Source organism: Capra hircus, chromosome 8 (assembly GCF_001704415.2).
Source record: "Capra hircus breed San Clemente chromosome 8, ASM170441v1, whole genome shotgun sequence".
NCBI lineage: Eukaryota > Metazoa > Chordata > Mammalia > Artiodactyla > Bovidae > Capra > Capra hircus.
The window spans coordinates 103,542,108-103,554,947 of NC_030815.1; the positions used below are offsets into that span (position 1 = coordinate 103,542,108).

The window sequence follows — 12,840 nt, forward strand, 5'->3', positions numbered from 1 at the left end:
TAGTTCCCCAACCGGAGATCAAACTTGTGTCCCCTGCTTGGGAAGCACAGTCCTAACCACCGGACTGCCAGACAATGCCCCCAAAATATCAATATTTTTTTAATGGATCTTGACAAATAGATACTAATGTTTATATTTTTAAAAAATGGAGGAATGTGGGGAAGGAGATGGGAGGGAGGTTCAAAAGGGAGGGGATATGTGTTTACCAATGGCTGATTCATGTTGAGGTTTGACAGGAAACACAATTCTGTAAAGCAATTATCCTTCAACTAAAAAATAAATTTTAAAAAATGGAGGAATAAGACAAGGTGGTACCAGACTGACTTACAGTGGAATAAAATAGAAATTTAAGAAAGAAACCAAAATACATATGGAATTTTTGTACACGAGGATAAAGGAGTTATCGCAAATGATTGGGCCAAAGATGGTCTTTCAAATAAATGTCCGAAAAGATATGGATCCATACCTAATATATATAGTGAAAACTATGAAACGGAACAAGGATCTAGATGTAAGAAATAAAGGCACACAACATGTAACAAACATGGATGAACTCCTCTATAAACTGAATGTACCGGTAAGGGGGAGGGGAAAGAGGAGGTACACAGTCCTGTGACGTCACCAAAGACTTTAATTGGAGGCAGCTCCTCCCAAGTGGCTTTTTGGGGTCTGAAGTGACTCTTGCTGGCGGCGCAGCGTTGGCTCAGACGTCTTCTCCTCCTGGAAGGGAGTTTCCGAATCAGTCTTCATGGCCTCAGTGCACCGGCCTCTTACTCCTGGAAACTCTCCGCAGCTGCGCAGGCTCCAAGACCTGCGAAGGGGCTGCCGTCTAGAATGATCAGGGCCTCCCCATGAGGCATGGTTGGTACGGCCAGCGATCCTGGGAGTAGCGGCTGAGCCTTCTCTTGTGAAACCCTCTTTTGGAAGCTTGCAAATTTACATCTGAAAGGAGGAAGGGAAGAAGAACCCTGAGCGAAGCCCCTGCTTTGGGCCTGGATGGACTGTTTCGGTCACCACTATCCCCGGTCAGTATCAGATTCTGGAATAGTCTGTGAGTCATGTGCCGCCCCCATCCCCCGTCTGGGACGTGCTGGTACTCTTATCGGAGCATTCAGTGACAGCAGTTTGTCTTGTGAAATGCAGTGACCTAGAAAATAGAACTGGGCCCATCCTGGTTCTGACATTACCACCACTCTGCTGAGCTTACCCACTCCAGTGTTCTTACCTGGAGAATCCCAGGGACGGCGGAACCTGGTGGGCTGCTGTCTATGGGGTCGGACAGAGTCGGACACGACTGAAGCGACTTAGCAGCAGCAGTAGCTGCTGAGCTTTGGGAAAGCCCCTTCCCACTCGGGACTGAAGCCTCCTCTATACAATCAGAGATGGGTTTTTAAACTATGCACCATGGAGCCCTGTTCGGGGAGGGGAGCTAGTGGGGAACCCAGACACTCATGCCCAATTCAAGTACAGCAGGACCTCTCTGATTTTTTTTATAGAAATTGGACTTTGAGATTTTGGTTGCAAGGAGGGTTTAGCTGTTATGAGAATTTTTTTGTTTGTTTCAAATGTGGAATCTTGATATGTAATTGATGTCCTTTATAATTCTATGTATTTTATTAAATGCATATAAATCCATTACTCTGAGAAGGGGTTGGTAGCCTTTTCATTGTTGTTTTGACTGTGCCCTGTGGCATGTGCGTGGCATGTGGGATCTTAGTTTCCTGACCAGGGATCAAACCTGTGCCCCCTGCATTGGACATGCGGAGTCTTAACCACTAGACCGCCAGGGAAGTCCCTGTTGCAAATCCCTCTGAAGTGACTGGGCTGCAGGACCTTTACCTCTCAACAGCCAGCCCGATGGGGTGGTTGTGAGCTATGTGAGGTCTCCCGGGCACAGTGTCTGTGTGCATCAAGGGAGCCACGTTTCTTCTTCCTGGATATGGCTACAGTCCAGGACTCAGAGGCATCCTCCTCTACCTGGAGACTCTCAATGCACAAGCATTTTTTGGTGTGTTTCTCTGCCATGTATCTGGTTGAGTTTGGAGGAATGACACTCATGTAGGCCCTGCCCTCCTGGAACTTACCATCTGGAGGCTGAAGCAGACATTAAGCGAACACTCACACACTGTACACATATAAGACAATGCCATGGGGACTTAGAAGGAAAGTATGGACATGTATTCTTTCCTCTCGGGGCTCCTGCTCCTCATGTAATTCCCAGCTCAGAGGATCATACAGGCAGGTCTTTCCCCGGGCTCTGTCCAGTGTGTTCTAGAATGTGACTACAGCATCCTAAAGGGAGGAGTCCTGCAGCTCCTGTCATCCCACTGAGCTCAGTATCAGACTCTGGTTTGGACATGAGGACAAAGCTCCCTACCCCAGAGGTTCCTGGTCAGCGTTAGGGCCCCAGTTTTGAACTTAGCATACTCACTGCTGCTGAAACAAGAAGTTGTCTTTTCTGAGGGGAGCGTGGCTTTCCCCAGACTCATGCAGGGTGCTGCGTCACTGTGCTTGAGGCTTTGTCTGTTGAGCTCATCCTTCTGCACACCTGGCAATGGTAATTCCACATGGTCATGTGGGGTGCTCAGAGGAGGTCACGGAGGCCAAAGTGTTTTGCCATGAGCGCACACATGGACCAGCGGTGATGGTTATGGAATGAGGTGTACCTGAATCAGCATCTCTAGTCTTCTAAGCTCTCCCCCCTTATAAGCAGGTACTGGATTCAAAATGTGTATTTCTTTACAAGCATAAAGTTAGTACTTTTCCCCATTTATAAGTATAATTCATATACATTATACAAAAGCTTAGGAAATATTGAAGAATATGAAGTAGGGAAAAAATGCCCCAAACACCACTATATTCAGATATGATCACAGTTCCAGGGTTTGCCTATGGATGTTTTTACGGAGTTGGACCATAAAGAAGGCTGAGCACTGAAAAACTGATGCTTTTGAACTGTGGTCCTGGAGAAGACTCTTGAGAGTCCCTTGGACCGCAAGGAGATCAAACCAGTCAATTCTAAAGGACATAAGCCCTGAATATTCATTGGAAGGACTGATGCTGAAGGTGACGCTCCAATACTTTGGCCACCTGATGCAAAGAGCTGACTCATTGGAGAAGACCCTGATGCTAGGAAAGCTTGAGGGCAGGAGGAGAGGAGGGCAACAGGGGATGAGATGGTTGGATGGCATCACGGACTACATGGACATGAGTCTGAGCAAACTCTAGGAGATGGTGAAGGACAGGAAGCCTGGTGTGCTGCAGTTTGTGGGGTGGCAGAGTTGGACACAACTTAATGGCTGAGCAACAACAATTTTTACATAGTCCATCACATCCTATATGTTATGCATGCTTTTACTTTTATGTATCATAAGCTGTTTTCTTACATCACTAAGCTTTAAAAGAATGGTTGCATAATATTCTATGGATAATTCAGGATTTATTTAACCAATATTCTATTTTTGGGTGTTTAGACTATTTTCAAATGTCTCTACCATAAACACCACTGTGATGAACATTGTATATAAGACTTTGTTTTTATATACTCCTAGATTCTTAGAAGTGTAACACAGTCTTGTCAACAGACCAAGCAGTGTTCTGTAATAAACAGCTCTGTTCTTTTCTAGCTGCCTACCTTGAACAAATTGCTTCACCTCTCTCTGCCTCTGTTTTCAGAACTGCAAAATAACACATTCATTCTGGATAATCAGATCCACTTCTTAGAGTTATTATGGGAGTTAAATAAGATGACTATTGTTTAGGTTCTGAAACAGTAAGGGACTTACCTGAGCACAGCTGGGTTCCTGTGCCTAGACAGTGCCTTGCATCTAATAGGGGCTCAGTATTTATTATCATCTTGGAAAAAGGAGCTGACACTTTTAAGATTCTTGTTTTTTTATCATGAAATTATTTGGTTCGTCAAAATCCAATGGAATAAAATCCATGGAAAACCTTGGATGAAGTTTTTGGCCAATCCAGTATTCCCAGGGGAAATGTTTTGAAGGCTCCTAGGTATGGATTTCTGGCAAAATATGCCATGAGAATTTTTTTCCTGCCATTGAACTGCCTTGTCTCCCAGTAAGACCATGCCACCACTCACCACTCAACTGTGTGTTAGTCCTAGCTTTGCCTGATCTTGACAATACTGCATTTTTTTTGGTCTGAAATTGCTGATTTTGACCCCCAGTCTTCTCCACTATGATCTTTTGTCCTGGATCATTAAGAAGGATATAATTACAAACTGAAGGGCAGGATGCCTTCTCTCTCTCTTCCCTCTTATACCTGATAGTCTTGGAAACCATATGTTCCATATCCCTTGGCTAAAGGTGAAAAATAATATGTAACAGACTTTGCACGAGCAAGAAATACACTTTTGTTTTGTAAACTATTGAGATTTAAAGGCATGTTTGTTGTAGCAGCAGAGTCTGTCTTCTCCTGACAAATACCTTATACTTACAGTCTCCATTTGTTGACTTTTGCTGAATTCCTACTCTGTGCAAGCCCTGTGCTTTTTGCTTCTATACATTCCCTCTTTTAACCCTCCCAGTGATTCTGAAAAGCAATAATACAGTATAAGTATCCCTGTTTTACAGGTAAGGACACAAGCTCAGAGTGAGAGGGTAATTGACTTGTCCATTTCTGTAGCAGAGCTGATTGAATTTAGCCTCAGCCCCAAAGGCAGGGCTCTTTTTGTTGGTTTATTAAAAAAAAACTGTTATAAAAAACTTTATAAAAATTAAATTTATTTTTAATTAAAGGATAATTGCTTTATAATATTCTGTTGGTTTCTGCCAAACATCAACATGAATCAGTCATAGGTATACCTAAGGCAGGGTTCTTAAGCACTATCTTTATAGTCTTTAGACAAGTGATTCTCAAACTATGATACACATTCAGGTTTCCCTGGGGTCATATTAAAATAATGGTTCTGACTTGGCAGGTCTGGAGTAGGGTCTAAAAATTCAGTTCTAACAAACTCCCCGGTATGCTGATGTTGCTAGTCCAAGCATCCCGCTGTAAGTATCAAGATTTTAAGCGCTATTGTTTATCAGTTTGGTTACTTAGCTGGTCAGTCTTCACCTCATTTTAGGTTGGCATTATTCACTCAAAAGCTGAAGGAAATCTGAGGGCATCTCAGCAGGAGGGGGATGAGCAATATGAGGTCTCCCGAGGCTGGGCAGGGCATTCTTGCCTGGTACCTACCATGCTTTGACAGCTGAAGCTCTTGGGTTTGATTGGGGATCTTGGAGTCATCTGCAGCATCGGGTTTCTCACAGCATTTGCAGCATAAAGAGAAGATCTTCGAGGCCAGGTTTTGGTGAGCTGCTAATATGAAGAAAAGGAATGGGGACCCTTGGGTTCCAGGGCCTGAATTCCAGATGCCCTGTTGGAAATTCACTGTGATGGGGGGGTCATATAGGCTCAGCCTCCCCCAAGGTATAATAGCCCTCTCCTTTCCCAAATCTTCTGTAGCTCCCCCATGGAGCTACAGTGGGGAGCATAGTGGTTCTCTTAAAGTAATTTTCCCTATTTTATACAAAATTTTCTTACCCATGGAAAGGAGTTGAAGCCTCTATTCTTTCAGCTTTGCTTGCAGGGCTGCCTTATTGAATCAGCTGATCTTTGAGCCCAGTTCCTTGGGCAGGGCTTTTTCCTAAATAAACAGAAGACTGTGGGTGAAAAGTGCTCATGCTCCAGGTTGGACCTCACTGCAGCAAAATGCTGGGCCATGCAGATATGCACAGAAACGTGTTTGCAGACCTGTATTCTATTCTGTTTCTAGGTGTGGGTTCCTTAACTTTCTAGAGCCTCACTTTTATCCTGTGGGAAATGGGAATTGCAGTGCCTGCTTTGCACATGTCAAGGTTTAAACATACACAAAGTGACCTCTGTGGCGCTGGGTACTCAAAGTGCCTAGTCAGTGGTCATTCCCTTCATGTAGCTCATTGATACGAAACTATTCTGTCGGTCCGGGTCGCAGGAGAACGTGGTGATGAAGCACACTCTTACCAACCTGCTGTGTGGCTTTGAGTAAGTCCCTGCTTCTCTCTTTGTCTCAGGCTCCTTGCCAGTAATAAGAGGAAGTTAGGTTGCATGATCACTTCAAGCATCTTCCTAGTTTGGACAGTCCAGAAAAAGGCCTTGTTTTAAAGTTCTTTCATTATGTACCAACTTTTCCAGGTTTCTGAATGCTTCCTGTTCTCCTTTACCTTTCAGTGGTAAAATCCGCCTGTAAAAAATTCTTCTCATGGTATTGGTTAGATGTCCCTCACAATACTCAATTCAGTAGATGAGCTGTCTCATTCGTAGGCATTTCTGTCTCACTTTCTCCACTGTGATACCAAACAAGCCACCCTGAATTATGGTAATTGCTTTCTATTAGGAAAGTGAAAGTGAAAGTTGCTCAGTTGGGTCTGACTCTTTGCAACCCCATGGACTATACAGTCCAAGGAATTCTCCAGGCCAGAATACTGGAGTGGGTAGCCTTTCCCTTCCCCGGGGGATCTTCCTAATCCAGGGATCGAAGCCAGGTCTCCTGCAGTGCAGGCGGATTCTCTACCAGATGAGTCACCACTGACTTCTTAATAATGAATACAAAAATCTTTAACTTCCTGCACATAAGCTATTCAGTATGTTGATAGCACCCTTTATATATTGTGGCTAGATACCCTCAGCAGACGAAACACATACAGATGTCTCCACTATGTGGGATCCTAGGACCAAGAAGGGTACTTTCTGGGCCCATGTAGACTCCGGTGTTCTTGCCTGGAGAATCTCAGGGATGGCGGAGCCTGGTGGGTTGCCGTCTATGGGGTTGCACAGAGTCGGACATGACTGAAGCGACTTAGCAGCAGCAGCAGCACCCTCAATCTCTGATAGTCCTTTGGATCTATTGCCAAGCGAGTTTTCTCTCATAATTTGAGCTGTGACATATTTCACTGACTCTTTAATGAATTTATTTTCTTAGGATTTATAAAGAAATGGAAGTTATTATGAGGCAATCAGCTCTTTTATTTTGGAGATGCATCATTTAGCGAATGCACTTGCCTTTAACACAGATTCTTCTGCTGCTTGCTGTAGTTTCAGTTCTCTTCATCTGCTTGTATAAACTCTTGCTTCATGGGGGTGTTTTCTGTTCTAGATTACCTCATGTATGTGAGTATAGAAGGCAGTGCTTCATAGGAGGTAATGAAGGCTTTAAGTCTAGCCAGCCACCCCCTCTCCCACCTCCCTGTCCCCCACCGCCCCACCAGGCAGCCCTGGGATCTAATGGTTGGAGGTCTGTTAGACTGGTGGTCAGTTTGTAGGAAGGGAATTGCTAAAGTTTTGCCTTGGGTGTCTCCAAACTTTCATAGGCACATGTCTGTCTTGTTAAAGGGGCTTCCCTGGTGGCTCAGAAGTTAAAGCGTCTATGAGTGGTCACTTTTCTCAGGCTGTATTCTGGAGTTAGTGATTTCCAGGGCATAGGTCATATGAACTCTTTAAGGTTCTCCTTGGCCAAGAAATTAAAGACGCCATGCAAAGTATAACTGGCAATGGCACCCCACTCCAGTACGCTTGCCTGGAAAATCCCATGGGCGGAGGAGCCTGGTGGGCTGCAGTCCATGGGGTCGTGAAGAGTTGGACACGACTGAGGGACTTCACTTTCATTTTTCACTTTCATGCATTGGAGAAGGCAATGGCAACCCACTCCAGTGTTCTTGCCTGGAGAATCTCAGGGACATGGGAACCTGATGGGCTTCAGTCTATGGGGTCGCACAGAGTTGGACACAACTGAAGCGACTTAGCAGCAGCAGTGTATTCTTTGGGCTTCCCTGGTAGCTCAGCTGATAAAAGAATCTGCCTGCAATGCAGGAGACCTTGGTTTGATTCCTGGGTTGGGAAGATCCCCTGAAAAAGGGATAGGCTACCCACTTCGATATTCTTGGGCTTCTCTGGTGGCTTAGATGGCAAAGAATTCGCTTGCAATTGGAGAGACCTGGGTTCGATCCCTGGGTTGGGAAGATCCCCTGGAGGAGGGCATGGCAATAGACTCTAGTATTCTTGCCTTGAAAATCCCCATGGACAGAGGAGCCTGGCGGGCCACAGTCTGTGGGGTTGCAGAGAGTCAGACATGACTGAGCAAGCAGAGCTCAGTGTATTCCTTCCTGTTTCTCATGGTCTCATCTATATGAAATTGCTGCCCTTTCCAGAAAAACTCTTGCTTTGTATATATACTCTCATTCAGTGTACTCTGATGTGTTTATCTTAATGACAAAAATTTTGCTAGATGACTTAAAATGACAATGTCCATAATGGCAAACTTTCAGTGTCAAAAATAATAGATTCAAGAGGCACAGTAGAAAAGAGAGAAGACAAAAACTCAAACATTCAATAGCAGGCTTCTTTGATTGATATACTCTGACCCCAGAAAAAATAAAAAAGATCTTATTCCTTCTCAAACCTAAAACTTACTTCATCTCTCACTCTTCCTCCACAAAGCATTATCTTTATGCACGTGTTAATCATTCAGTAGTGTCCGACTCTTTGCAACCCCATGGACCGTTGCCTACCAGGCTCCTCTGTCCATGGAATTCTCCAGGCAAGAAGACGAGTGGGTTGCCATGCCTTCCTCCAGGGGATCTTCCTGACCCAGGGATCGAACCCAGGTCTTCTGCAGTTTGGGCAGATTCTTTACTGTCTGAGCCATCAGGGGAGCCCAGGTTTATCTTTATCACCCACTTAAACTTTTCTTGTTCCTTTCCCTAACTGCCTACATAAACTTTCTTTATGGGGCATTTCTATAGAAATGAACAGTCAACATTGCACAATATTCCTCTAAAACTCCTGTACAAGAAGGTGGGTCCATAGAGGTTGAGTTTAAAATCTGATGAGAGCTGAGTTGAGGAGAAATATTTAGAATCATGCCAAATTTCAGAACAGAAAGTTGCAGTCCAATTCAGGGTTCTGTATTCAGTTACTATTGCCCTGAATTATCACACTTGTATCAATTAGTTCACTCAATTGTTAACCTTCAACATGGGGGAGGGAGAAAGCACTGGCGACCCACTCCAGTACTCTTGCCTGGAAAATCCCAGGGACGGAGGAGCCTGGTGGGCTGCAGTCCATGGGGTCGCTAAGAGTCAGACACGACTGAGTGACTTAGCAGCAGCAGCAGCAACATGGGGGAAAATGTTAAAAAGCAGCAGGATGGAAAAGATCAGAAGATTTAAACAACCCATCTATGCATAATTCCTGGGGCTCCCCAGGTGCCACTAGTGGTAAAAAAAAACTCGCCTGCCACTGCAGGAGACGTAAGAAATGCAGGTTCGATTGATGGGTTGGGAAAATCCCCTGAGGAAGGAAATGGCTACCCACTTCAGTATTCTTGCCTGGAGACTCCCATGGACAGAGGAGCCTGGTGGGCTACAGTTCATGAGGTCACAAAGAGTTGGACACAACTGAAGCAACTTAGCACACATGCATAATTCCAAGAAGAATCAAGGGCTTGAGAAGTGTAGAAACAGAAAATATACCACATAAAATTATTTCAGAAGCTATTAAAAAAAAATAAAAACCTTTCTCTTAAGGGAAAGGTAGATTGGACAAAGATTGAGAATTGCAAACGAAAGCAAGATGAATCAACAGGAAACGGAATAAACTTCAGGATATTCTGGGGTAAACCAACAGCTTAAGGGAGACTTTTCTTCTCTTCTTGCAAAGGACTTAGACCTGAAATGTGGACTTAGAGACAATAAATTGGAATGAGAAATGTCAACTTTGATCTCCAGGTTATTTTCAAATAGTCCTAAAATATTAACTAGAAATCAAAATGACTTAAGACCTCCTAGATAAAACAGTTGGTTTCTGAAATAAAAATAGGACCAAAATTTCCTCTGTTCTTAGAGAATATGGATCCTATGGATGAAGATACTTGCATATACTTTGAGCAGAAAGACTATTAGAACTCATGTTCCATTATGGCCAAAGGTCAAATGTCCAGACTTGTCTAGTGATGCCATTCTAAGGAGCTTTAGCACTCAACACCTGCTTGTTCTTCCTCTAAACTTTCAAAGAAAGTTGATGAAGGTGGACAATGATACTGCTTGACTGGTGACATGGTTTATTTCTTGTAGGAACGTCAGAGTCTTCAATACTAACTGTGACTAATTTTTTTTTTTTTGATGCCTACATGGACCTTTCCAAGTGTCCAGTTCCCCGGTAACCTCTGTGGACTTACACAGTGTTGGAAAGGAAAAAACGTCTTTATGGGGTTATCTATACCCTAGACTTTTGAGGACAGTGAGCCCTCCAAAGGCTGTGGACAACACAAAGTGCTCATTTTCCTTCACGTTCACTGACATAGTACAAAACAGCTCACACCCTAGGGGCACAAACAACCAGTTGAAAATTCATAGCTCACAGGTTTGGATTGTCTTAGTCATCCATTGCCTCTTGTCCAGAGAGTTGAATACTTCTATGCAGCAACTGGCCCAACATATGGTTCTGCAGATAATTTAAGGATAGAAACAAGAAGACATCAGGCTGGTTGATGCTCAGACTGAACACCAGATCGCTGTAAGTGGAAAACTGGAACCGTGTCTTCAAGGAAAGTCAGCAACAGTGGTGAAGATCTGTACAATCCTCAAGAGTATCTCCTGCAATTTTGGTTTAGGGAGGGCCAAAAGGGGGCGTTCCTACACTTTTGAGTGAAGACCAATTGCTCTGTAACCTTGGTGACAGATAATTACCAGGACCTGTTTAAACCCTTCAATCTGTTAATGAACTTTTACCTCAATGACCATTCTCCTGAAAGTAACAGACAGTAGTTAACACCTTCATGGCTGATGGTCTGCCATCCCCAGGGACTGCTGCCTCTGAAGTACCACCTGACCACAAACTCAGCGGCTTCACAAACCCTTAAAACACCAGCCATTAGCTTTGTTCAGAGATGTTGTCATAAAAGCGTAGATCTCCCTTGTGTAACTAAATTCAGATTTTGTTCCACACATTGAATGGAACAAAATGGAAATATCTTCTGCTAAAGCAGCTTATACATAACCAGTGTCTTGAGCATCTGTCTGTAGTAGCAGCTCAGCAGAAATTTTCAAATATAAATTTATCTGAATCTAGCACTGAAGATTCTCATGTTTGTACTCCCCAGCAGTTCACTGAAGAGACAGGTAGAACCACTTTCTCCTCTAAGTGTTTGTAACTAAAAGTTTTGAATTTTTGAACCCTCTTCAGAAACGGAGAGGCTCTTAGGGAGGGCAGTGTAGCAATTACAAGCACATATTTAGGGGTATAATTCCTAAGGACTCACTACTTATTAGTTAGGAAATTTTAAAGAATTTAACTCTCCTGAACCTCTGTTTTCATATCTGTAAGCTGGGAATGATAATAGTATCTACCCTTGAATGTGGTTTTGAGGATTATATAGTGATGGGAAGTGCTTAGCACAGCTGTCTGGCACATTGGAAAGGCTCAGTAAGTGTAAACGCTGATGAAAATGTGGGCTTGATTTGGCTCGGTGGGCTGGGTGGTGTTTCTTGCACTGCCAATGCCCTCCTCTACGTGGAAGCAGGAGCTAAAGAAAAGGGCCCTCAGGTTACCCACCCTGCCACCCTCGCCCCTCCCTGCTGTGAACTTCAGGTCTCCAGTGACCCTGGAGCACTTTGACCAGAACAGGAAAGATTGATGAGGTCACACTTCTGTGTGATAAGGAAGACTTCTGGAGCTGGAGGAGCCCTGGGATGGGGGAGGGGGGGTCAGTCTGGGACCCAGAGAGAGAAGCAGTGGGATTATGGTAAGAGAGATGGCCTCTGCTTCCTGGAGCAAAGTGAACAGGCATGATGGAAATGATGTCCCTTTAGATAGAGAAAAAAATACCCGTCCTGCTCTCAGATCTAACTCTTGAGCCTCACTCACCTGCAGCTGGCAGAGCAGAGATGGAGCTGTCTGTGATGTCACAGAGCCTGGGAACCAGGGAATGTTGGGCACAGAGGGGTTTGGGCTGATGGTCAGTGCAGGGAGGGCGAAGGGTGTCTGCTGATCCTCTCTCTAGTGGTCCTTCCCTCCATCCACAATGCCATGCTGTCCTTTGGGGCACTTGGGATGGAAGTCTTGGTGCCTCTTGTGAAAGCTTCCTGAGGATGGCTGGGCAGAAGGGGGCAGTAGAGAACTGGATGCAGAAGGCCTGGGTCCAGGTTCTGTCTCACACCCAGCCGGGTGGTAACCTTAGGCGAATGCACTGTGCATCTCGGTTTTAAAATGGCAATAATAATAATAATAATTATTTAATTGGAAATTATAGTTTTAGGATTAAATGGGATCAGGTAAACATGTAACACAGTGCCTAGGTATAGTAAACATTCAAGAAATGGTTGTTGTTAATGATAGGTGCAAAAATAAAATGGCATTCTCTTCCCAATCTATCTTCTAGGAAAAGGCATATTTTATATTTGAGTCCTGAGAAAATCTCTCACCTTTGGGGGGCACTCTCAATTCCTTTATTTGGGACAACTAAGCTCTATTTGGGGAAGCCAAATTAGGTTAAAATGTTCTCACTCAGTGCTATCTTTTGATGCTTCTGGAAGCCACCTGAAACAAAAGGAACAGAAAGGAGCAAAGATTCTGCCCATTTTTTGATGTGCTGGTGGAGGGGTGGCTAGAGGTTGCTGTGGGAGTGGGAGGTGCTCTAACCCACAGTATGTGATGGTGGGGGAAACAGACTTTTAAACCTCATTTGTAAAGAAATCCTCCTAAGTCGTAATGTTGAGGGTTCTCAACTCTGGCTGTAAGTGAGATTCATCTGAGATATTTTTAAAATGTAGAAGCACTCTGGGGCTTAATTCCAGATAA

General features: G+C 44.2%; 1 protein-coding gene across 2 annotated transcripts; it reads right to left on the reverse strand.

Annotated features, from left to right (window-relative positions):
- LOC106502442 lies at positions 222-5,716 on the reverse strand. Of its 2 annotated transcripts, none has more exons than XM_018052676.1 (4): positions 5,551-5,716; positions 5,203-5,322; positions 2,432-2,548; positions 222-942 (listed from the first exon to the last, which is right to left on the reverse strand). In XM_018052676.1, exons 1-4 carry the CDS (start codon positions 5,552-5,554, stop codon positions 839-841), a joined length of 345 nt encoding a protein of 114 aa, XP_017908165.1. In that variant the 5' UTR covers positions 5,555-5,716; the 3' UTR covers positions 222-838. The 2 variants fall into 2 exon arrangements, with proteins under 2 accessions (XP_017908165.1, XP_017908164.1); XM_018052675.1 differs by having other exon boundaries at positions 5,203-5,325; positions 5,551-5,715.

What these genes read in the sequence shown, in the direction of transcription:
- LOC106502442 (XM_018052675.1), bottom strand. An exon ending in GCTTCAGCTGTCAAAGCATG is followed by an intron (nt 2,549 to 5,202) that starts GTAGGTACCAGG and finishes TACCATTGCCAG; the next exon opens with GTGTGCAGAAGGATGAGCTC. An exon ending in AACTTCTTGTTTCAGCAGCA is followed by an intron (nt 943 to 2,431) that starts GTGAGTATGCTA and finishes TCCTCCTTTCAG; the next exon opens with ATGTAAATTTGCAAGCTTCC.